Raw genomic sequence first — 24,847 nt, 5'->3', positions numbered from 1 at the left:
CACTGGGATCCTTATATAGCATCTCTATTGCCTGCACAAAGAACCCCTTTATGCCATAAGCCTTTAATGTCGCAAACATGAAGCCCCAGTCCACTCTGTCAAAGGCCTTTTCGGCATCAAAGCTGATTAACATGGCCTGCTTGTCCTCTTTCTTTACTCTCTCCAATGCCCCAATTATCCTTCTCAGGTTTTAACTACTTTTCCTGCCTTTCACAAAGCCCACTTGTGACTCCTCCAGCAAGTCCGGCAAAAACCGAGCCAGTCGATTGGCCAGTATCTTTGCTATGAATTTTGTCTCTGCGTTCAGTAGGGATATAGGTCTGTATGACTCTGGAAGATGCGCCTGCTTGCCCGGTTTTAAAATGACTGTTATATGAGCTCGATTTAAGTGGTTGGGCATTTGTCTACGTGCAATCACCACGTTAAAAACCTCTGAAATTATCTGCCCAATTTCCGGTCGCAGTATTTTATAAAACTCATTACAGAGCCCATCAGGGCCTGGCGCTTTACCAAGTGGGCTTTGCTTTAATACCCAATCTACTTCATCCTCTGTTATTGCGGCGTTCAAAACCTTTAGGTCTGCAGCATGCACCTTTGGCACATCCACACTCCCAAGATATATTGCACTAGGTTTCACTATTTCAGCTTGTGGCTTATATAACTCTTCGTAAAAGTGCTTAAAGATCTCTGCTATTTCGTTGTCTTTATGTTTCAGTTCTTTTTGCCTGTTTACCAATGAGATCACTTTCCTGGAGCCCACCTGTTTATTTATTAAGTTCGCCAAGAATTTCCCTCCCTTATTAGCAAATTTATATAGTTGATATTTATAATACACTGCCGATTTCTGGACCTGTTGTTGCAATAACTCATTAAGGGTTTGCTGTGCCTCTAATAACCGAGCCCTCAATTCTATCGTCGGACTATGGCCATATTGTCTTCGCAATGATACTACCTTCCGTTCCCATCCTAGCACCTCCCGTTTCCGCACCTTCTTCTGGAAACTGCTATAGGCTATTGTTTCCCCTCGGAGAACCGCTTTGGCGGCCTCCCAGAAGAGGACTGGGTCTTCCCTATGTACTTCATTCTCCTTCTGATATTGTGCCCACCTATGCAGTAGTTGGGATTGAAATTTATTATCTCTATACAGGTAAGTAGGAAATCGCCATGAGAAGGTTCTCTGTGACTCCCGCTCCAGTCTCAAGCCTACTGAGACCCAAGCATGGTCGGAAACCACTATTGGTCCAATCCTCGCCCCCCTAACTTGTGTTAGCAGTTCCCGCGCGATCATTATGTAGTCAATGCGTGATAGCGTGGAGTGGGCCCTGGACAAGTGCGTGTAGTCTCGTTCTAACGGATTTAAGGTTCTCCAAACATCCACCAACTCCAGGGCTTCCTCCAGCATCCCCAGACCCCTCTGGCTCCTAGACAGCTCTCGCCTGGTCGGATTAGATCTGTCCAATTGTGGGTCTCGTACCTCATTGAAATCTCCCCCCATTATGATAGGTCCCTCTCCCATATCCTGCATTCTACGCATAAGTTGTTTATAGAATGGTTTTTCAAAGTTATTAGGCGCATATATGTTACATAGCAATAAAGGCTGTCTCTCTATTTCTAAGGCCACCAAGACATACCGCCCTCTCTCGTCCTTAATTAGTTTCTTAACTTTCACATGCAACCCCTTGCGTATCAAGATTATCACCCCACCCTTCCCATCTACTGCTGGGGCCTCCATGATTTCACCCACCCACCATCGCTTCAGCTTTTCATGTTCTTCTCGTGTTAAGTGTGTTTCCTGTAAGAAGGCTATTGTTGTTTTCTGGTCATTTAAAACTTTTAGGATTTTTTGTCTTTTTATTGGGGAGTGTATGCCCCCAACATTCCACGTTATAACTTTTATTTCTGACACCTCTCAGGAGTATTTTGACCTTCCAACTTCTGTTTCCAACTTTTAATCACCCGAGAGATGTCCCAGCCTCCACCTCCCGAGTTTCCCTTCCAGCATTCCTTCTCTCTCTCTCCATATCTGCCGTTCTTCACTTGTTCCCAACATTCATACATCTCATTCATCCACATTCGTCCCAGCCTTCTGTCCCCCTCTTGTCCGTTTTCCTTATAGCTTCCCGACCCTCCCTCCCCCCCCTCCCCCCACCCCCCCCTCCCTTCCAACCCTTTTAACATACTTTACCCCAAACATGCCCTGAGGCATCGCGACTTCCGTGTCCCCAGGCATAGGACACTCTCTTGTTGTGCTAAGGGCTCCAGCCCCTTGAGAGCCTTATCGCATATTCAGATTTTTCATTAACTGGTAACTTACATAGTTTTCAACTTCAAACCAGCACCAACATGTGCATTATCCATCTTGCAACCTTCTTTAGTCTTCTATTAGAGTAAGCTCAAACTAGACCCGTTTGGCTCTGCTGGATCTAATTCTTTCAGCCATTATTTTCTCCTTGTTCTCCGTTCTCTACTCTTAGCAACTTGTCAACATATTCTTCAGCCTCCCGCACTTTATCAAAGTATATCACTTGTCCATTGTTTATCACCTTCAATCGTGCTGGGTAAAGGAGGCTAAACCGATATTTATGTCCAAACAACTTAGTACAGATGGGTCCAAATTCTCTTCGCGCTGTAGAGACCTTCATTGAATAGTCCTGAAAACATAACACTTTCTTGCCTTGGTACTGCAACTGTTTCCCAGCTCTTAGGCTTTGCAGGATCTCTGCTTTATGCGCATAGTTCAAAATCTTTAGAATTGCTATCCGTGGTCTATCTGCATTTTCTCTCCGAGCCCCCAATCTGTGCGCTCTCTCAATTTTGAAATTACCCACGAGGTCTTGTTTCTCCAGCGCTTCTGGTATCCATTTTTCAAGGAACGTGCTGAGATTTCGTTCGGGCACACTTTCCGGAAGTCCAACCAATCTCAAGTTGTTTCGCCTCGAGCGATTTTCCAAATCCTCGAGCCGCGCTTCCACTTCTTCCAGTCTGCTAATTATTTTCGGCCGCTCCTCCACCACCTTCCGGATCTCATCCTCCGCTTGTCCCAGCCGCTGTTGCGCCTCGTGGAGCTCCGTGACCAACGTGGCCTGCCTCTCTTCCATCCCGTCCAATTTGTCCAGGATCTGTTGCAGCTTCTGCCCTACCGTTTGCTCCACTGCCGCCTTCACTTCTTCCGTGATTTCGGCGGCCCACAGTGAGCTGGGCGAGGGTGAGTCAGGGGCTCCTGTCTCCGCCATTTTGTTATCTCCTGGGCGCGCTCGCTCTTTGGGCTCTTTCCGTCCCGTTTTCGCCGCCATTGCCGCTGTTATCGGGCAGACTTCTGTGCTGGGTGTTTTTATTTCTATATTTACTCGCCTTGTTGCGATTAAGGAAGCTGTTTGCGAATGCAGGATAATTGGTGTCCCGGAGCAGCTTCACCTTCCGCCTCGCTACTCCATTCCCCAACCGGAAGTCCAAGGGGTCTGTGTATTATATTTGTACCCCGCGCTTTCCCACTCATGGCAGGCTCAATGCGGCTTACATGGGGCAATTGAGGGTTAAGTGACTTGCCCAGAGTCACAAGGAGCTGCCTGTGCCGGGAATCGAACTCAGTTCCCCAGGACCAAAGTCCACCACCCTAACCACTAGGCCACTCCTCCGCACATGTAAGTGGCACTTGGTAGTGTGGGCGTGTGGAATTGCCTTTGTTTTAAATGGAGGCCTAAATAGCCGTCTGCTAAAACAGAAATCTGCATGCAGCCATTTAATGAGTTCAAAACTGAAGCAAAAAATCAGCGTGATGCCTTCTTCCAAGGTGAACCCAATAAATGCACTCCGTGGACCTGCAGCATATACACACGGTCCACGGAGTGAATTTCTTGGGTTCACCTTGGAAGAAGGCATCACACTGTTTTTTTTTGCTTCGGTTTGAAACTTGGTTTCAGTTTAAAGCCCCTGACGCAGCCCTGGTGGGCGAAACACAGTCTGTGTTGGGCAATGACTCTAGAATAAAGTTTTGAACCATATCATTGACTGATCTGCTGTGTTTGTTTCCACGTTGGATTTTGTGGATCGGTTGCCTATCTGTTTTTTGCAGCCATTTAATGCCTGAGCAGGTTCACATTTTAACGCAGCGGTAATCGGTCAGTGCGCAATTACCACCAGACGCACCTACACCATGAACCCACGCTACAAAGTAGAAAAATGTTTTCTGACATGGAAAATGGCACATGGCAAACTTTGTGTATGCCGGACGGTAGTGCTGATTTCCACATGGCAACCCTATGACCCTTAAACTTGTTAAATTGTTCTTCTCTTACAATAACAAACCAGCAATGAGAAGCCGGTAATTATTTCTTAAAATCCTTTAAGGAATCAAAACAGCCTTATAAGTAGTGGAAAATCTAAGTCCAAAGTACTTTTTCTATTAGTTCGTCAGCCCAACATGTTTCGGCATTCAGGGGTAAAATTGTAAAATGGACAAAAAAAAACCCCTAAAGATAAACACAAATAACTAAGAATAAAAAACACATAGCACCCCACAAACCCCTCCCTTAAAAATATATATAAAAAGGTTTATCTAGGCGGCTTTAGGTGGATTGTTTGTCCATTTTACAATGTAATAATTACTGGCTCATCATTGCTGTTTTGTGCCTGTGATACGTTTGGATTGTAAGATTGTTTTTATGTCTTTTCCTACAATAATACACAATGCTCTTTTTTTTTACTTTTAAGAAAAAGAGGACCCTAAAAACAGTAATACAGAGACACATAACTGGAAGCTCAGTGAGAAGCCTGAAGGGGAAAAGATGTTATCAGAAAGAGACAAAGAGAAAACTTCTTCCAGTTCTGACTGGGCAGAAAAGGAAAAGAATCAAAATAAACAAAAACCTTCACCAGGAGGCTCAGCTCTGTGTGAAAACAGTATCAGTAATCTCAAACAGGCAGGGGAAGAGGAGAGAAACCAGATGAGAGATCAAAGCTGTTCCTGTGATATTTGTCAGATATTCCTCAGCAATCATTTTGTTCTAAAATCACTTCTTAGAACTGATACTGAAGAGAGACCATCTACATGTACGGACAATGGGGGAAATGTCAGTCTAAAGAGAGAACTAGAAGGACAACAGAAAACAGTCCTAAAAGAGAAACATTTTACAGGTTCTGAATGTGGGAAAGGTTTCAATAGGAAGAAAAAGCTAATGCAACACAAGAAAACTAATAAAGAAACTACAATGTGTACATTTACAGAATATGGGAAAAGCTTTACGAACAAAGCAGACATTATAAAATATAACAAAAACATCACTGATGAGAGAATATCTTCATGTCCTGGATGTGAGAAAAGCTCCAACAAGGAAGAAAATTTCCACCAAGGAAAGAGATCAGTTTCAAGTGCTGAATGTCAGAAAAGCTTTAGTCAAGAGGAAGCAGTCATAGATCACCAAAAAGCTCAAACTGCTGGGGAACCGGACACTTCTACTAAATCTGAAGAAAGATTTTGCAGGAAGGCAACACTCTCAAAATACCAGGAAATCAAGAAAAATGAGAGATTATATACTTCTGCTGACAGTGGTATAAGTGCTTGTTGGAAAGGAAACCTCACAATGCCCAAGAGGCTTAATTCAGTAGTGAAACCATTTACCTCTACTATGTGCAGTAAAAGCTTCACTACAGACAGTCTCCGAGACCACCCAAAAACTGACACTGGAATGAACCCATTTACTTGTACTGACTGTAATAAAAGCTTCAGTCAAAAAGAACACCTCACAAAACACAAGAGAATCCACAGCATTGAGCGATTTCCATGTAATGAGTGTGGTAAAATCTTAAGTAGGAAGGGAACACTGACCATACATCAGAGAATCCACACAGGTGAGAAGCCGTTTACATGTACTGAGTGTGATAAAAGCTTTACTGAGAAGAAAAGACTGACCAGACACCAGAGACTCCACACAGGTGGGAAGCCATTTACATGTACTGACTGTGGTAAAAGCTTTAGTAAAAAGCAAACACTGACCATACACCAGAGAATCCACATAGATGAGGAGCCGTTTACATGTACTGAGTGTGGTAAAAGCTTTACTGAGAAGAAAAGACTGACCAGACACCAGAGACTCCACACAGGTGGGAAGCCATTTACATGTACTGACTGTGGTAAAGCTTTAGTAAAAAGCAAATACTGACCATACATCAGAGAATCCACACAGGTGGGAAGCCATTTACATGTACTGACTGTGGTAAAAGCTTTAGTAAAAAGCAAACACTGACCATACATCAGAGAATCCACACAGGTGAGAAGCCATTTACATGTACTGAGTGTGGTAAAAGCTTTAATACAAAGGGAAAATTGACTGTACACCATAGAATCCACACAGGTGAGAAGCCGTTTACATGTACTGAGTGTGGTAAAAGCTTTACTGAGAAGAAAACACTGACCAAACACCAGAGAATCCACACAGGAGAGAATCCATTTACATGTAGTGAGTGTGGTAAAAGCTTTACTGAGAAGAAAACACTGACCATACACCAGAGAATCCACACAGGTGAGAATCTGTTTACATGTAGTGAGTGTGGTAAAAGCTTTACTGAGAAGCAAACACTGACCAAACACCAGAGAATGCACACAGGAGAGAAGCCGTTCACATGTAGTGAGTGTGGTAAAAGCTTTACTGAGAAGAGAACACTGACCATACACCAGAGAATCCACACAGGTGAGAATCTGTTTACATGTAGTGAGTGTGGTAAAAGCTTTACTGAGAAGAGTAAACTGACCATACACCAGAGAATCCACACAGGAGAGAAGCCATTTACATGTACTGAGTGTGGTAAAAGCTTTACTGAGAAGAAAAGACTGACCAGACACCAGAGATTTCACACAGGAGAGAAGCCGTTCACATGTAGTGAGTGTTATAAAAGCTTTACTGTGAAGCAAACACTGACCATACACCAGAGAATCCATACAGGTGAGAAGCCGTTTACATGTACTGAGTGTTATAAAAGCTTTACTGAGAAGCAAACACTGACCAAACACCAGAGAATGCACACAGGAGAGAAGCCGTTCACATGTAGTGAGTGTGGTAAAAGCTTTACTGAGAAGAGAACACTGACCAAACACCAGAGAATGCACACAGGGGTGAATCTGTTTACATGTAGTGAGTGTGGTAAAAGCTTTACTATGAAGAGAACACTGACCAAACACCAGAGAATGCACACAGGTGAGAAGCCGTTCACATGTAGTGAGTGTGGTAAAAGCTTTACTGAGAAGCAAACACTGACCAAACACCATAGAATCCATACAGGTGAGAAGCCATTTACATGTACTGAGTGTGGTAAAAGCTTTATTACGAAGGAAACACTGACCAAACACCAGAGAATGCACACAGGTGAGAAGCTGTTTCCATGTACTGACTGTGGTAAAAGCTTTAGTAAAAAGCAAACACTGACCATACACCAGAGAATCCACACAGGTGAGAAGCCGTTTACATGTACTGTGTGTGGTAAAAGCTTTACTGAGAAGAAAAGACTGACCAGACACCAGAGAATCCACACAGGAGAGAAGCCGTTTACATATAGTGAGTGTGGTAAAAGCTTTACTGAGAAGAAAACACTGACCATACATCAGAGAATTCACACAGTAGAAAAGCCATATAAATGTAGTGAGTGTGATAAAAGCTTTCGTAAAAAGGAAAAACTGACCACACATCAGAAAATCCATACAGGAGAGAAGCCATTTATATGTACTGAGTGTGGTAAAAGCTTTATTACGAAGGAAACACTGACCATACACCAGAGAATGCACACAGGTGAGAAGCTGTTTCCATGTACTGACTGTGGTAAAAGCTTTAGTAAAAAGCAAACACTGACCATACACCAGAGAATCCACACAGGTGAGAAGCCGTTTACATGTACTGTGTGTGGTAAAAGCTTTACTGAGAAGCAAACACTGACCAAACACCATAGAATCCATACAGGTGAGAAGCCATTTACATGTACTGAGTGTGGTAAAAGCTTTATTACGAAGGAAACACTGACCATACACCAGAGAATGCACACAGGTGAGAAGCTGTTTCCATGTACTGACTGTGGTAAAAGCTTTAGTAAAAAGCAAACACTGACCATACACCAGAGAATCCACACAGGTGAGAAGCCGTTTACATGTACTGTGTGTGGTAAAAGCTTTACTGAGAAGAAAAGACTGACCAGACACCAGAGAATCCACACAGGAGAGAAGCCGTTTACATATAGTGAGTGTGGTAAAAGCTTTACTGAGAAGCAAACACTGACCAAACATCAGAGAATTCACACAGTAGAAAAGCCATATAAATGTAGTGAGTGTGATAAAAGCTTTCGTAAAAAGGAAAAACTGACCACACATCAGAAAATCCATACAGGAGAGAAGCCATTTATATGTAATCAATGTGGTAAAAGCTTTAGTAAAAAGGGAACACTGGCCATACACCAGAGAATCCACACAGGTGAGAAGCTATTTCCATGTACTGAGTGTGGTAAAAGCTTTACTATGAAGAAAACACTGACCATACACCAGAGAATCCACACAAGGGTGAATCTGTTTACATGTAGTGAGTGTGGTAAAAGCTTTACTATGAAGAAAACACTGACCATACACCAGAGAATCCACACAGGTGAGAAGCCATTTACATGTACTGAGTGTGGTAAAAGCTTTACTATGAAGAAAACACTGACCAAACACCAGAGAATGCACACAGGTGAGAAGCCGTTCACATATAGTGAGTGTGGTAAAAGCTTTACTGAGAAGAGAACACTGACCATACACCAGAGAATCCACACAGGTGAGAAGCCGTTCACATGTAGTGAGTGTGGTAAAAGCTTTACTGAGAAGAGAACACTGACCATACACCAGAGAATCCACACAGGTGAGAAGCTATTTCCATGTCCTAAGCCCATCTAAGCTCAATCACTCTCAGACAATGGACTAGCAGATGTCCAGGCAGGAAGTCTGTGATGTCATTGAGAATGTGACCTGTTGCCATGCTCCATCTCAAAGCCAGATGCCCAGAATTCAGCTACCCAGGAGCTTTCTAATTGGACCAAGGGCAACCACCTGACGATAAATGCCCAGTTCAGACACTTTAAAAGCAGGGGCTCTTTCTTTAGAAGGAGAGTTCTTCCTGGCTGTTCCTGATGCTCCTGTCCTAGTCGCCGCTGCCCTGAAGTGATTAAATCTAAAAGCAAGCTAGAATCTCCTGGAATCCTGACTTCTCAAGCTGGACATCACATTCACCTGAAAGAAACAGCTTCAAGCTCCATCAGACAGCAAATCTACAAAGAAACTTCCTGTTCCAGCAAGGATCTCCTGCATCACTCTCCATAGCAGCCTCCATCAATGTGAATTATCCAGCTTCATTTACAATCAAACCTGTTATTTTGTAGCATACTTCCATTGGTAAAAGATCCTCTCTAAAATTGCCTCTCTATTGTAAATTTGTTATCTTGCCTGTATTAGAAATAAACATTTTCTTTTTAAAGTTAACTATCTGGCCTTTATATTGGTGAAAAGCACATGTCCTCACATGTGCAAGCTCCAAATGCTTTAAGCACATGTTCCTAAACGTACAATGCAGGTTAATGTAATTAATTCAAATTTAGTGTATTTACTTCCCCTTTTCCTTACCTTATAGGTAATTGGGGAATAATAAAACAGAATAGAATCAAAATATAAATACAGCACATGTTGCGACCACATGCTCTGAGCGATCCCCTCTATTCTTAAACATCATTTTGGAACTGTAACATTTCCAGTAACACCTCCAGCAAATGTTCTTTCTTTTGAAGAAGCTGAAGTAAACGGGTTACCTCCTTTGTATAGGTCTTGTGGTGCTCCACTGAGGCTAGTTTGCACAGGGCTTTTGCCATCTTAGCCTGCTTCCCCAACTCCACCACCTCCTTTTCTGTACTTTTTATCTTCCTCACCCTTTTAATCAGGCCACTGGTCGGGTCCTCTGGATCCTGAAATAGTCCGTGAAATCTTCCTCCTCTGAAGAGTCATTGTCCTCCTCCTCTGACACCAGTAGGGCCTCCCGGCAGATCTCCATGACCTCTTCTCTCTCCTCCCTCTCCTTCTCTGACCTGCTCTTCTCTGGGGCCTCCCCCAGCTCTCTCCCAGCTCTCTCCCCCCCCCTCACCTGCTAGATGGCGTGCACCTGTGAGGGGGGTACCGGTCTGGGTTCCTCCCGTGGAAGCCTGCGCTCTTCGATCCACAGGGCTCCTTTCCCTCCTCTCTGAAGCCCTGCCAGTGAGGGAACCACTTCTCCTGGCCTTCTGGTCCCTGATTCCAGGGGGCCCCATGGCCTGTCCTGGAGATCACGGCCCAGGGACCCTCCTCATCCTTGGGGGAAGGAGCTAGCAGATCAATATAACATCAGAAAGATTTTATTGAAGATACCGCATGTAAACAAATTGCCCGACACAGGCCGTGTTTCGTCCACCAAAGGTTGCGTCAGGGGCTACAATAAACAAACAGATTGAATTACTGTTTACTGTAGCCCCTGATGCAACCCTTGGTGGGCGAAACACGACCTGTGTCGGGCAATTTGTTTACATGCGGTATCTTCAATAAAATCTTTCTGATGTTATATTGATCTGCTGGCTTCTTTTTCCATAGTCCTCCAGGTTTACTTAATGGCATCAACAGATCCCAGTTCACAAAGGGTATTAAAATATGAAAGAAAACCTCCAGAATCCTTTTGACAAGTAGAAGGAGTGGGTGAAAATCTATCGGTGCCAAAAGGGATGGAAGCAACAGAATTTGTGAAGAGAACAAAACTTTTCAAGGAATTGAATCAGCAGGGGAGATACAACAAATGAGATAATGTCATACCAGAGTTCAAATTATATTGCAGTGATAGGGCGGATTAAATTGGTGGAGTTATAGCACTGTATGTTAAGGAAGATTCTTGAATTGAATAGATTAAAAATTCTGCATATCACAACGGACTTTCTCTCTTGCAGCTTTGGTCCCAGGGGGGCATTACGTTTTGTTGGCAGTCGTTTTCTCCAGATGCCTGTACTACCGGGGGTATCACTCCTCCTGTTACTGCTCCTGTTGTTCTCTCACACTGCAGTCTGCCGGCTCACTGATACTCTCTGAGGGTTCTTGTAATTTCTGGCAGTCTGCTACCCTGAAGGTCTCTGGTTTTGTGGCAGTGCAGTTCCTGCTTTCTCTGTGGAGGGGTTTGCAGTTTCCAGGGTTTTATTTCTCTCCTAGGTACCTCTTCTGGTCTCTCTTCTTTTTGCATAGTCTCCTTCGCAGTTTTCCAACGATATTCCATGCCTGTGATGCCATTTTCCATGATTGGTTCCTATGAACCTAACCTGTACTTATATTGTCTTTAGATGAAAATAGTCTCTGTTAATGTACAAGGTTTAAATAATCCTATAAAACGTAAGAAGGTTTTGATGTATTTTAGAGGGCTGCAGGTTGATATTATTCTAGTTCAGGAGACGCATCTTCTTGCATCTGATGTGGCGGGATTCCAAGACCAGTTCTATTCTCTTGTTGCTGCCTCCTCTGCGGTGCATAAAAAGAATGGAGTTGCAATTCTTGCTCGCACCTCCCTTCCACTTTCCATTATAAAACAGTGCTCCGATACTGAGGGGAGATGGATATTAGTGAGCTTAAAACTGCACGATTCTAATTGGTTAGTAGGGACCTTGTATGCACCGAATTCTGACTCTCCCTCGTTTTTTCATAATATAATTACTGAGATTGTTTCCTTTGGAGCCAGCAATATTCTACTGGATGGTGACTTTAATCAAGTGCAGGATGTTATCCTGGATAGGAAATCCACCTGTCCTCCCAGGTTGTCGAAATCATTGGATAGGATCCGGGATCTTAAGACCTCTCTGGGATTGGTGGACCCCTGGCGTCTTTTTCATCCCACAGAGAAAGACTACTTTTTACTCTCCTCCGCATGGGAGTTTTTCAAGGATTGACTACTTTTTAATCTCCTCGAATTTATTGCCACATATATGTAATTCAGAAATACTGAGTAAGTTTCTCTCAGATCACTCGCCAGTGTGTCTTAGTTTAACTGCGGTATTGCCTAGTCGGAGTGCACCACCTTGGAGATTTAATTCTCTGCTGCTGCAGGATGATCGCTTTGTTCAATTTATTAAATCCAAGATGGATGAATTTTTTCATTTTAACCCATTGGAGGAGGGTAAAGCACTCTTGTGGTGGGATGCTTTTAAAGCTACAATTAGAGGGCATATAATTCGTTATTCTGCCATGCACGCTCGTCAGCGTAGACGAGACCTGGAGGTTAAAACTGCTCAACTTAAGCTATTGGAAGACCAGTTTGTCATTGATAATGATTCAACGACTCTTTTGTGCTTGCAGAATTTGAAGTACAATTTTAATACCACTCTTTCTAAAGATGCGCTGGAATTAATTCATGCTCATAAGTCGACATTCTACGCTGAGAGTAATAAGGCCAGCCATCTTCTTGCGCAATACCTTAAAACTAAGAGAAATAGGATTAGGGTCTCGCAAATAGTTGACTGCGCACAGGTCATATATACCTCGGATGAAGATATTGCCCAGCAATTCCAATCGTACTACCACAAATTATATGACTCTGAGGTACATTTTTCATCAGGATCCTTTGGGGACTTTGGGAACCATCTTGATAGGCCTCTACTTGATGGGTCTCAACAGCACGCTTTGGAACAACCCTTCTCCCAACAGGAAATATTGGAGGCTATTCATTCCCTCTCTAAAGGTAAATCACCAGGAAATGATGGTCTCCCTGTGGAATTTTACCGGATGTTTGCAGATCTTCTGGTCTCCAAGTTACATATTATCTATAATTCGCTCTTACATTATGAAGGTCAAACTGGCTCTTTCTATCAATCTAAGATCATTGTTATACCCAAGCCAGATAGGGACCCGTCTAAAGTTGAGAATTATAGGCCTATTTCTTTGATTAACATTGATAACAAAATCTATGCCAAAATCTTGGCCTTGCGCCTTCAACATATTGTGCCGGATATCATCCATAGAGATCAAAATGGGTTTACGATAGGCAGGTTGGCTAGCGATAACTCTAGACTGTTTTGGAATGTCCTTGCACATGTTGAGGGCTCAAGTGAGCCGTTTATAGCGGTCTCACTTGACGCTGAGAAAGCCTTTGACAGAATTGAATGGGATTACTTGTTTCACACTTTGGCTTGGTTTAATTTTGGTCCATCTTTTATTAAAATGGTCAAAGTTTTATATACTGATCCGATGGCTTCAATCTCAGTGAATGGTACAAATTCTCAACTTTTTCCTCTCCGGCGGGGTACTAAACAAGGCTGTCCATTGTCTCCTCTGAAGTATGAAGGAAAATGGGCAAGGCGCCTGTCTGTGAGAAAAGGAGGGGGGAGTGGTGAGGGGAACAGACGCAGCATGTTCTGCTCAAGATCAAAGATTTATGGTATGGTACAGCATGCACGTGATGTCAGGAAAAGATTAGTCATATAGCAAAGACAAACAGTATATAAGCAGGATAGAATAAATATGTAGCAAGCATTCTGACTTCTTTGCCTGTACATTGCTTGTTTGTGCAGATATGCTTCCTGTATAGACCATTGATGCTATACAGTAAATTGTAAACTAAGAGGTGAATAAACATTTTATATTAAATATAAAATTCGTCTAGCCTTTTCTTCACTCCATTACGGGTGTCTTGGGAAAGGGATCTCGTCTGATTGATGCGTCTGATTTTGACTGGTACACCTTTTGGGTCCATTCGATGCGTCCAACTAAATCGGCAGCAATTTCCCAATCCTCCTATTTTCTTTTTCATAGGGCCTATTGGACACCTGCTAGAGTGGCCAGGATTACTAAGAGTCTTGATTACAAATGCTGGTCCTGTCAAGAATCAGATGGATCCCTTTCCCATATGGTTTTTTACTGTAAGAACGTAAGAGCATACTGGCGACTCATTTGGGCTAAGTTGCGCCTTATTTTTCAGTTGCCTGCATCAACCGTGATTTCTTATGATGTTGTGCTTTTAAGGGCCTCTTCTACTAACCTCTCTCTCTTAGAATCCGATAAGAAATTGTTTAATATATTGTTGGCTGTTGCTTTACACTTAATTGTTTCAAACTGGAAAAATAATGTACATCTCAATTATAATGAATGGTGGAGTAACGTGTGTGTGATTAGGAAATATGAAACTATTCTAGCCCATAAGCACCGTTGTGTTCAATCTGTCTTGAAGACCTGGGCTCGTTTAGATTCATTTTGTCGGACTCCTAATAGCACTACCTGATAATTGTATAATTGCTGATTTGCTATGGGTATTGTCATGGTATGTTGTTCTGTCTTTTCATTTTTGTTATTAACTTTGCCATGGATTATTGTAACTTTTTTTTGTTTGTTTGTTTTGTGTTATACTTGAAAAACCTTAATAAAAATATGAAAAAAAAAAATTCTGCAGGACACAAAACATTTTAGAATACCCATGGATAGAAATTCCATATATAAAGAGAAAAAGGATTGTATAGGAGTGTACGACCATCCATCATGTTATCAGAAATTAGGGAGGCTAACAAACTGGGGAGCCAAATAATAAAGGGTGATTTAAATTAACCCGATATTGACTGGGTAAATGTATCATCAGGGAATGCTAGAGAGGTAAAATTCCTTGATGAAGTCAAGCACTGCTTTATGGAGCAGCTGGTTCAGGAACCAACAAGAGGAGGGAACAATTCTAGACCTGGTCCTGAGTGGTGCGCATGATCTCATGCAGGAAGTAATGGTGCTGGCTCCATTTGATAACAGCGATCATAACATGATCAGATTTGATATAAGCTCTGGAGTAAGTACACGCAGGAAATCCAATATGTTAGCATTTAACTTTCAAAAAGGAGACTATGATAAAATGAGAAAAAGGGCGAAAAAGGAGCAGCTGCAAAGGTCAAAACATTACAATGGGGGGGGGGGGGAGCAGGGCAAAATGGCTGATTGAGAAGACACCTGAGAATCTGCTCTGTGCTTACCTTGTTCCTCTCTCTTTCATGCCTTCTAAGTGTAAGGGTTAGGTGACCTTTTATTTACTTATTTACAACATTTGTATCCCACATTTTCCCACCTATTTGCAGGCTCAATGTGGCTTACGTATTTCCGTAATGGTGGTTACCAGTTCCGGAAAAAAAGAAATACACAGTTAAGGTAGAGCAGACAGAATGGAGTAAGTATTCAGGAAGGAAAGTTCATCTCTATATATAAAAGGCACCACCAACGTTCTAATGAAGCCTCCAGCCGGAAGTGTGAAGCGCCAGAGACATCCGGTTTCCCCATGAGTGAAGGAAAACAGCACAGCACGAAATCCCTCTCTCTGTAACAGTGAAGGACTCAGAGGGGGGAGGGGAGAGAGATGCCCTCTCTCTGTAACACAAACAGAGAACAGCAGGAAACTTAACACTAGACTCGGAGGGGGGAGGGCAGAGGGCAGGGACACACACACTCCCACATGCACACTCTGAAGAAAACCTTGCTAGCCCCCGTTTCATTTGCATCAGAAACGGGGCTTTTTTACTAGTCTTATAATAAAAATCGGGATAACTTAGCTTGAAACAATCAAGAATATTAAACGTCAAAATAGGAGTGGAGGAGTGGCCTAGTGGTTAGGGTGGTGGCTTTTGATCCTGAGGAACTGAGTTCAATTCCCACTTCAGGCACAGGCAGCTCCTTGTGACTCTGGGCAAGTCACTTAACCCTCCATTGCCCCAGGTACAAATAAGTACCTGTACACAATATGTAAGCCGCATTGAGCCTGCCATGAGTGGGAAAGCATGGGGTACAAATGTAACAAAACAAAAAAAGAATTAGATACTGTGAAAGTCCAGTGTACATCTTGTTCATTGACAATTAGGGTGTGTTATTATGGTAAGCTTTCTTGAATAAATTGGTCTTCAATAATTTACAGAAATTCATTATGTCGTGGGTTGTTTTTATGGTTTTTGGTAGTTCATTCCAGATTTGCGTGGCTATGTAGGAGAAATTAGATGCATATGTTAGTGTATATTTTAGTCCTTTACAGTTGGGATAATGTAGATTCAGGAATGTACGAGATGAGCTAGTAGAAACCTCTACTCCTCTTGGTCAACAGAAGTTGGATTCATTTGTGCTTCCATAGCCGGCAGGAAATGAGGATAAGATCCCAGCTCGGCGTTGGACAAAGGGAGAGTCCCAGCTTTTGGGATGGATATCTTTGACCCCTCAGACCAGGTTGTTCCACCACTTTGACAACACCATGGAGGAGGCTGTGAGGACTCCGAAGAAAGATGCCATATCTTCAGCAGCCACTGTGGGGGATTCTCCTGGGTGAAACCACCAGGCCTTGTTTCTGACTATCCCTTTTTGCTGGATGGATATTTTGGTTTGTTCACCCACTAGCACCCTTGGATCGTGTGATTCCTTTTACCTTCAGCTGGGTCTCCCCACTGGATAACCTGAGACAGATTCCGAGATATGCTCACCCTTAGGGATCTCACTTTTTAATTAATCTAAATAGTCATCTAAAGGAGGGTTCCACTCACCCTCCTTGCTCACAAAACTTCAGAGTCTGTATTATGATAAAGACAGTGCTCTTGAAAAGTGTCAAGAACCCTGTACAGTTCTGACCTGCATGTGCAGTTATAAAAGAGGTTATGAAGATGTTAGTGTTACCCAGCGGTGCACAGAGTAACCGCAGAAAGGCAGTATATCAAATCCCATTCCCCTTCCCTTCCCTTTCCTGTCCTACACCTTAACATTCAAATTGTTTCAAATTCCCTTCCATTACAACCATTTTTAAATCTGTTTTCTACTCCTGCACCTTTGGCCTCTTCATTTTGTGAATGTTTTCAAACTCTGTCAAAACAATGTAGTATTTCTTCTCAAAAAGCATGGGAAAAGGATACTGGTGAACATCTGTCAAATAAAGAATGGTCTCTCTCCTGGTTAAAATACTAATGAACTAACAAACTATAGACCAGTAGCATCCATTTCCTTAATCACCAAAATAACAGAAGGCATGGTGACCAACAGGGCCGTGCCTAGGGTCTCTGGCGCCCCCCTGCAGACTATCAGTTGGCGGCGGCAGCGCCCCCCCCCCCCCCCCCCCCCCCCCCCCCCGTGAAAATGATCGCTCACCACTTGCCACATTGACAGGAATTGTCAGCAATATTCTTAGAAAGAAATTGCTATACATTGCAAAATAAGATAGCAGATGTAAATTCTCAAAGTGGACATATTCCAAACACTAAAATGAAAATAAAATGATTTTTTTTCCACCTTTGTTGTCTGGTGACTTTCTTTTTCTGATCATGCTGGCCCAGTATCTGATTCTGCTGCTATCTGTCCTCTTAACTCCGTTTCCAGGGCTTCCTTTCCTCCTTTCTGCTTCATTTCTGGTCCTCAGCTTCTGCCTATTTTCTTCATCCATGTGCAGTTTTTCTCCTCTCTTCCTTTTCCCTCATTTCATCTCCTTCATCTCTCTTCCCTCCCCTCTATGTCCAGCAATTTCTCCTCTCTTCCTGAGCTCTGCCCTCCCAATCCATGCCCATCCATGCTCCTCTGTCCCCTGCCCCCTCCATTCATCCTTTTCCAGCAATTCCCCTCTCTCCCTGAGCCCTGCCCTCCCAATCCATGCCCATCCATGCTCCTCTGCCCCCTGCCCCCTCCATTCATCCTTTTCCAGCAATTCCTCTCTCTCCCTGAGCCCTGCCCTCCCAATCCATGCCCATCCATGCTCCTCTGTCCCCTACCCCCTCCATTCATCCTTTTCCAGCAATTCCCCTCTCTCCCTGAGCCCTGGTCTCCCAATCCATGCCCATCCATGCTCCTCTGTCCCCTGCCCCCTCCATTCATCCCTTTCCAGCAATTCCCCTCTCTCCCTGAGCCCTGCCCTCCCAATCCATGCCCATCCATGCTCCTCTGTCCCCTACCCCCTCCATTCATCCTTTTCCAGCAATTCCCCTCTCTCCCTGAGCCCTGGTCTCCCAATCCATGCCCATCCATGCTCCTCTGTCCCCTGCCCCCTCCATTCATCCCTTTCCAGCAATTCCCTCTCTCCCTGAGCCCTGCCCTCCCAATCCATGCCCATCCATGCTCCTCTGTCCCCTGCCTCCTCCATTCATCCTTTTCCAGCAATTCCCCTCTCTCCCTGAGCCCTGCCCTCCCAATCCATGCCCATCCATGCTCCTCTGTCCCCTGCCCCCTCCATTCATCCCTTTCCAGCAATTCCCCTCTCTCCCTGAGCCCTGCCCTCCCAATCCATGCCCATCCATGCTCCTCTGTCCCCTGCCCCCTCCATTCATCCTTTTCCAGCAATTCCCCTCTCTCCCTTCCATGATCCCTTCTTGTATCCATGCTCCTCTCTCTCCCATGTCCCAGCCTGGCCCGCCCTCTTCTCCCCCCCCCTTCGCATCCATGCCCCCCCTTCGCATCCATGCTGTCGTTTCTCCCCTGCCCTCCCGCTCCCATTGTTCAACTGCCCACCCTCTTCTCTCCCCCCAACATCCCTTTTCTTTTTAAATTTACCTCCGTGGCGGTTCCGGCAGCGCAGCGTCAGGGAAGGAGGCGGCGCTCCCAATGTCTAGCCTTCCCTTCGCTGTGTTCCGCCTTCTTCTGACGTCATCCTTGACGTCAGAAGAAGGCAGAACACAGCGAAGGGAAGGCTAGAGACGTCGGGAGCGCCGCCTCCTTCCCTGACGCTGCGCTGCCGGAACCGCCACCATGGAGGTAAATTTAAAAAGAAAAAAAAAGAAAAGGGATGTTGCGGGAGGGCGAGCGAGGTGAGCATGGTGCGGCGGCGCCCCCCAGAGGGAAGCGCCCCCCTGCCATGCTTACCTCGCTTACCGGGTTAGCACGTCCCTGGTGACCAAACAACTCACAGAGTATCTAAACAAGTTCTCGGTACTGCACGATTCCCAGTCAGGATTTCGCTCTAATCACAGTACGGAAACCGTACTAGTCACACTTATGACCAAACTCAAACAATTGATAGCAAACGGCAACATACTACTGTTACAATTTGACAAGTCAAGCGCATTTGACATGGTTGACCATGGAATTTTATTACACATCCTCGAATACTTCGGAATCGGAGGTAACGTTCTCAGATGGTTCAAGGGTTTCCTAACCACCCGCTCATATCAAATGACATCAAACTCGACTACATCAGCCACATGGACACCTGAATGCGGAGTTCCACAGGGATCCCCCCTCTCACCGACCATATTCAACCTAATGATGACACCCTTGGCTAAGCTACTATCGAATCAGAATCTAAACCCATATATATATGCTGATGATGTAACAATCTTTATCCCATTCAAACTCGATATAAGAGAAATTTCCGACAAAATCAACCAAAGCCTACACATTATGAACTCCTGGGCAGATGCATTTCGACTGAAACTAAATGCTGAAAAAACCCAATGCCTAGTACTCACCTTGCAATACAAGAAGGAATTTACCACCATCAACACACCTAATCTAAGTCTACCAGTCTCAGACACCCTAAAAATCCTTGGAGTCACCATTGACCAACACCTAACACTTGAGAATCATGCAAAAAACATAACTAAAAAGATGTTCCATTCAATGTGGAAACTAAAAAGAGTCAGACCATTTTTCCCAAGGAATGTCTTCCGCTACCTGGTACAATCACTGGTACTTAGTCATCTGGACTATTGTAATTCACTCTATGCCGGCTGCAAAGAGCAAATACTAAAAAAAACTCCAGACAGCCCAGAACACGGCAGCCAGACTTATATTCGGCAAACCAAAATACAAAAGCGCAACACCCCTTCGCGCAAAACTACACTGGCTCCCACTCAAAGAACGCATCACGTTCAAACTCTGTACCTTGGTCCATAAAATCATCCATGGTGACGCCCCAGCCTACATGTCAGACCTAATAGAACTACCACCCAGAAATGCAAAAATAATTCTCCCGCACATTCCTCAATCTTCATCCTCCCAAATGTAAAGGCTTGAAATACAAATCAATGCATGCATCAACCTTTTCCTATACAAGCACACAGCTCTGGAACACACTGCCACGTAACCTGAAAACGGTCTACGAAATGACCAATTTCCGCAAACTCCTGAAAACTTCTCTCTTCGACAAAATATATCATAAAGAACAACACACGTAACTCTACATTCTTTAAGATATCCAGGAACGTTCTCTAATGTCTTTTGCTTTCACACTATCATGTACCTAATGTCTATGACTTTAACACTATCATGTATTTCACCATCATGTACCCAAAACTTCTGCTAAAACCAAATGTACATTCTTTTCTATTTCCAGTATCCACGAAGAATTGTAAGCCACATTGAGCCTGCAAAAAGGTGGGATAATGTGGGATACAAATGTAATAATAAATTGACCATTCAACATTGGAAGGATAATTCCAGTTTATCCATTTTCATCTGGTGGAACACAGTTTTATTATCTAAGAGATATGAGGATATATCATTACAATTTCCTGCTACACGTAAATGCAAGTGGGGTAAATTAGATCAATATTTATCTGTTTATTCATTAATGAATCTTTGTAATTGATGCTCAGATGTTTTATTGTGTTCATTTTGATTTTGCTCACACCTTTTTCAGTAGTTAGGTCAAGGTGAGGTCAAGGTGAAGGCGGTAATTGGGAAGCAAAACCGGTGCTGGGCAGACTACGGTCTATGCCCTGATTGTATATGAATAGAGATGGATGGGCTGGAGTGTAAATTTTAAGGGGCTTCGATGTTAACTTCAGAACTTTTAGTACAAGAACAGTGCAGGACAGACTTTTACGGTCTGTGCCCTGAGAAATGCAAGGAGAAATCAAACTCGTATCACATACAGTGGCGTACCGAGCACGGGGCGGTCCGCCGTGTGGCTGTCGGCTCCGCTGGTTCCCTGCCCCCTCTGCCTTGGAACAGGTTGCTTCCTGTTCTAGGGCAGAGGGAGCAGGGAACCAGTGGATCCGACAGCCGCGCGGATGCTGCCAGCAGGTAAGAATGCAACAGGGGGGGACACCGCTGCACCCGTTGGGGGTTTGCGCAGTGGCGATCTGCCCCGGGTGGCCGTGGCGTTTCTAGGGGGGCTGACACCCGGGGCGGATCACCGATGCGCCCCGCCCCCCGGGTGCAGCGCCCCCCCTCCCGGTGCAGCGCAACTCCCTCCTGGCGAAAGAACCCTCCCCCCGGGTGCACGCCGCTGGTGGGGGGGGGGGGTGCCGCGTGCCGCTCAGCTTCGTTTGTTTCCATGCTCCCTCTGCCCCGGAACAGGAAGTAAACTGTTCCGTGGCAGAGGGAGCATGAAAATGAACGAAGCTGACCGGCACGCGGCACCCCCCCCAGCGGCATGCACCCCCTCTTGGTACGCCACTGCCAGGTGGCAGCCGAACAAAAATCGCCACTGATCACATACCATGTAAAATGAGTTTATCTTATGGGGCAGACTGGATGGACTGTTCAGGTCTTTATCTGCCGTCATTTACTATGTTGCATTCAGGTACTCTGGGTCTTTCCCTGTCCCTGGAGGGCTCATGTTCTGTTCATTGTGTTGTACCTTTGAAGCACATTATACCTATGCTATTTCATTGGTGTTTACAATTTGGTTTACCTTATTGCATAGATTTTGTTTATCTATATATTCAGCTACTTTTTCATACCAAGGTACTAAATGGTAGAACTCCTTGCCTGGTACTTACTCTCCCCCCTCCCTTTATTATTGACTTGTTTATATATTCAGGATTCTTTCCTTATTGCTATGTGTGGGTTTATGTATTTTGTGTTCAGATTTTGTAGCATTTAAGCCCACCACCACTCAGAACTGAAAGCTGCAGAAACATCCGGCCAGAGGTGGCAGCACCTGTTTTTGTCTCAGTCGGTGCTTCCTCTCTCTGCTCTCATGGGCTGTCTGCAATGTGCCAGTTAGTGACTCTATGACATGAGACAAAGAGGCTGGAAAGAGCTGAAGCCAGTGGGCGGAGCTTGGCGTCAATTTAGTTCACGCAAAACAATAGGGAGGGAAAAGCAACAAGATCCCGCCCCTTTCAAACTGAGCCTCACCTACCACCTACCTAGGGATTGGTCAGAATGTTCCTGGGGTGGAGTGAAGGGGCGGAGTTTCACTTCCCTCTTCTCTTTCTTTCCCAGCACTTCATTGACCCACCAGCAGTGCAGCATAATCCAGACCTGTCCCTGGAGTGGCTGCAAGGAGGGAGCTGGACTGGAGGTGGAGGTGTGGAGAAGGGCAAGAGGATGGAGCAGGTAGGAGACTGGCAGGAGGTGGGCAGCAGGGGATGCAGTGCCACACACAGAAGAAATGAGCCTGGCACTGCTCAATCCATTCCCTGCTTTAGCCCTTTTTCTCAGTTCTCACCCTTCAACATTTCCTTCCTTCCATTCATCCATCTCCTTCATCGCTGTCGTCGTACCTCTCCTACTCTTCTCCGTACTCTCTTGCTCCTTCTCCTGCTCTCCGCTGGGGACATTAATCCCAATCCTGGTCCTCCACATTAGCTGTCATCCTATTTGTGCAGGTCACACCGTGATATCTTCAATCTAATTTCTGTGCCTTTCCCCTCCTTCCCTGCCTTTCTCTTGCACTCTGTGGAATGCCCGCTCTGTCTGTAACAAACTTTCTTACATCCATCACCTCTTTATCTCTCGTACTCGCCATCTGCTTGCCCTAACTGAACCTTGGCTTTACCCTGAAGACTCTGCTTCAGTCGCGGCCCTGTGCCATGGAGGTTATCTTTTCTCCCATACTCCTCGCCCGGTTGGCCTCCTTCTCCTCTTTTCCTGATATCACCGAAGAGGAAACTGCCCATCTTCTCTCCTCCTCGAAATGCACCACCTGTTCCTCAGACCCCATCCCCACCAACTTACTTTTTTTTTTTTTCAATATTTTTATTGATGACAATCTTGTTACAGAACATTCAAATTTTGCCTAAACATAAATGCTAGCATCAAAACATCTATAATCGAACTGAAGGATAACATCTGTCATCAAACAATTTTAACATTTTTTCGTCCCTTCCCCTTTCCCTCCCTCTCCCCCATCCTCAATATTAACATAGTCACCACCATGATAACCTAGATTAGATTAACATTAATCCATTTTCTCCCCTCCTCCCTTCCACCTCCGTCAATATACATCTAGGAATTTGACAGTTTTATTACAGTCCCTCGTCACTTATCACGCCGTAACCACAATTTTATTAACCAGATCCGATGTTTCATTTTCCCTTCTTCCCCTTTTCCCCCCTCCCCCCTCCCTCCTGTTAGCATGGTTCAACCTTAACTCAATCTACCTTCCTTACTTCCCAAGGCAACCCATTGAGCACTTGACTTCTTGCTCTCGGTGAAATCATATTTATATATTGTCTCCAGACAGTCAAAAACCTCGCTTGCCGTTTTGGCGTCTCTCTCGCCTCCCATAACATGAATTGATGCATCTTATTCCTCCAGTACCAGTAAGAGGGGGGTGTGCCCGATATCCAATGATTCATAATACATTTTTTCCCCACTATACAGGATTTGCTCAGGAACACAAGGAGGCATATTTTCAAAGCACTTTGGGAGGCTAAGTTCCATAGGTTTCTATGGAACTTTGGGAGGCTAAGTGCTTTGAAAATGAGCCTCTCTGTCTCCCTGAGTCCCTACACCCCACTGTTCAGGTACGCTCAGCAGCATCCTGTCAAATGTAATGAAAACCTGTGTGCCTAATACCTCCCTTGCGAATTTTCCTATTCTCCGCCAAAATGCCTGTATGGGCTTACACTGCCATATGCAGTGCGCTAGGTTAGCATTGCCCTGCCCACATTTTAGGCACTCATCTGTCCCTGTTACCTGTGCATGAAATGCCCTTCTGGGAGAGAGGTAAGCCCTATGTAGTATTCTGTATTGGCATTCTTGCAACTCTGCACTGTATATTACCCTCCGTATGCCCTTCAGTGAATGTTGTAATTTGCGTTCAGAAATAGGCCTATGAGTCTCAGTTTCCCACTTCATCGCTACCTCTGTCACCTGCTTCTCCGGTTGCCCCTTCTCTAGTTCTCTAAAAAACCAAGATATGGATACCTCTCCCAACGCATCCCCCTCCAAAAACTCCCGCAATTTAATCTCAAATCTATGGGTCAGCCCTTCTTTGGGGATACTATGTATGTAATGAGAAAGCTGGTGATAAGCCAGGATTCCTAAAGACCCCCCCTGAGTATTTACTTTGAAAGTCAACTAGGGAGATTACAGTGTCATCATCCCTAAGAAAACTGCCCAATAGTTCCACACCTTAGCCATGAAGCTTGCGAAACACTGCATTATCACTTCCCGGTGTGAAATCCCTATTCCCAATCAGGGGGAGGAGTCGACTAGCCGCTGGGTCCTGGCCCCACCGGTGTGCCAGATCCCGCCATGTATGCCATAATGGTCCCAACAACATGCTATCTCTAAATTTTTCAGGTATTTGTCCTTTTCTCCTAACATGTAGTAGATAGTTCAGGTGCCAAGGATAAAAGTATGCCCTTTCTAGACCTACATCTGTGTATGTGTGTGTATCAAGGATCCAATCTCTCAAATGCCTCAAGAGACAGGCCTGATTATATGTCCTTATATCTGGGATGCCTAACCCTCCCTGTCTCCAATTCCCAATAAGGTATTGCCACTTCATCCTAGGTTTCCTACCAGCCCAGCAGTATTTCACTACTAACCTTCGCAATGCCACTAGCTCCCGCCTTCCCAGGCGTAACGGTAATGTTTGTAGTACATAAAGCCAACGTGGGAATACTGTCATTCGAAATAGCTGTATCCGACCCATAAGTGACACAGGTAGCCCTGACCATCGTGATAATT

General features: G+C 44.6%; 1 protein-coding gene across 1 annotated transcript; it reads left to right on the top strand.

Moving 5' to 3' along the window:
- Nucleotides 1-5,339: 5,339 nt before the first annotated feature.
- On the top strand, nt 5,340-8,863 carry LOC115458775 (zinc finger protein 208-like; the record flags this gene model as incomplete). Its single annotated transcript, XM_030188592.1, is given in 3 exon segments — nt 5,340-6,132; nt 6,135-7,047; nt 7,129-8,863. Coding segments are annotated over 3 exon segments (3,201 nt in total), but the record flags the coding sequence as incomplete, so codon positions are not given.
- Between the last annotated feature and the right edge of the window lie 15,984 nt (nt 8,864-24,847).

The sequence above is a fragment of the Microcaecilia unicolor genome, unplaced genomic scaffold (genome assembly GCF_901765095.1).
Source record: "Microcaecilia unicolor unplaced genomic scaffold, aMicUni1.1, whole genome shotgun sequence".
Lineage (NCBI taxonomy): Eukaryota > Metazoa > Chordata > Amphibia > Gymnophiona > Siphonopidae > Microcaecilia > Microcaecilia unicolor.
Note: the sequence above shows the minus strand (reverse complement) of the source record. Positions and strands in the feature narration are given on the sequence as shown.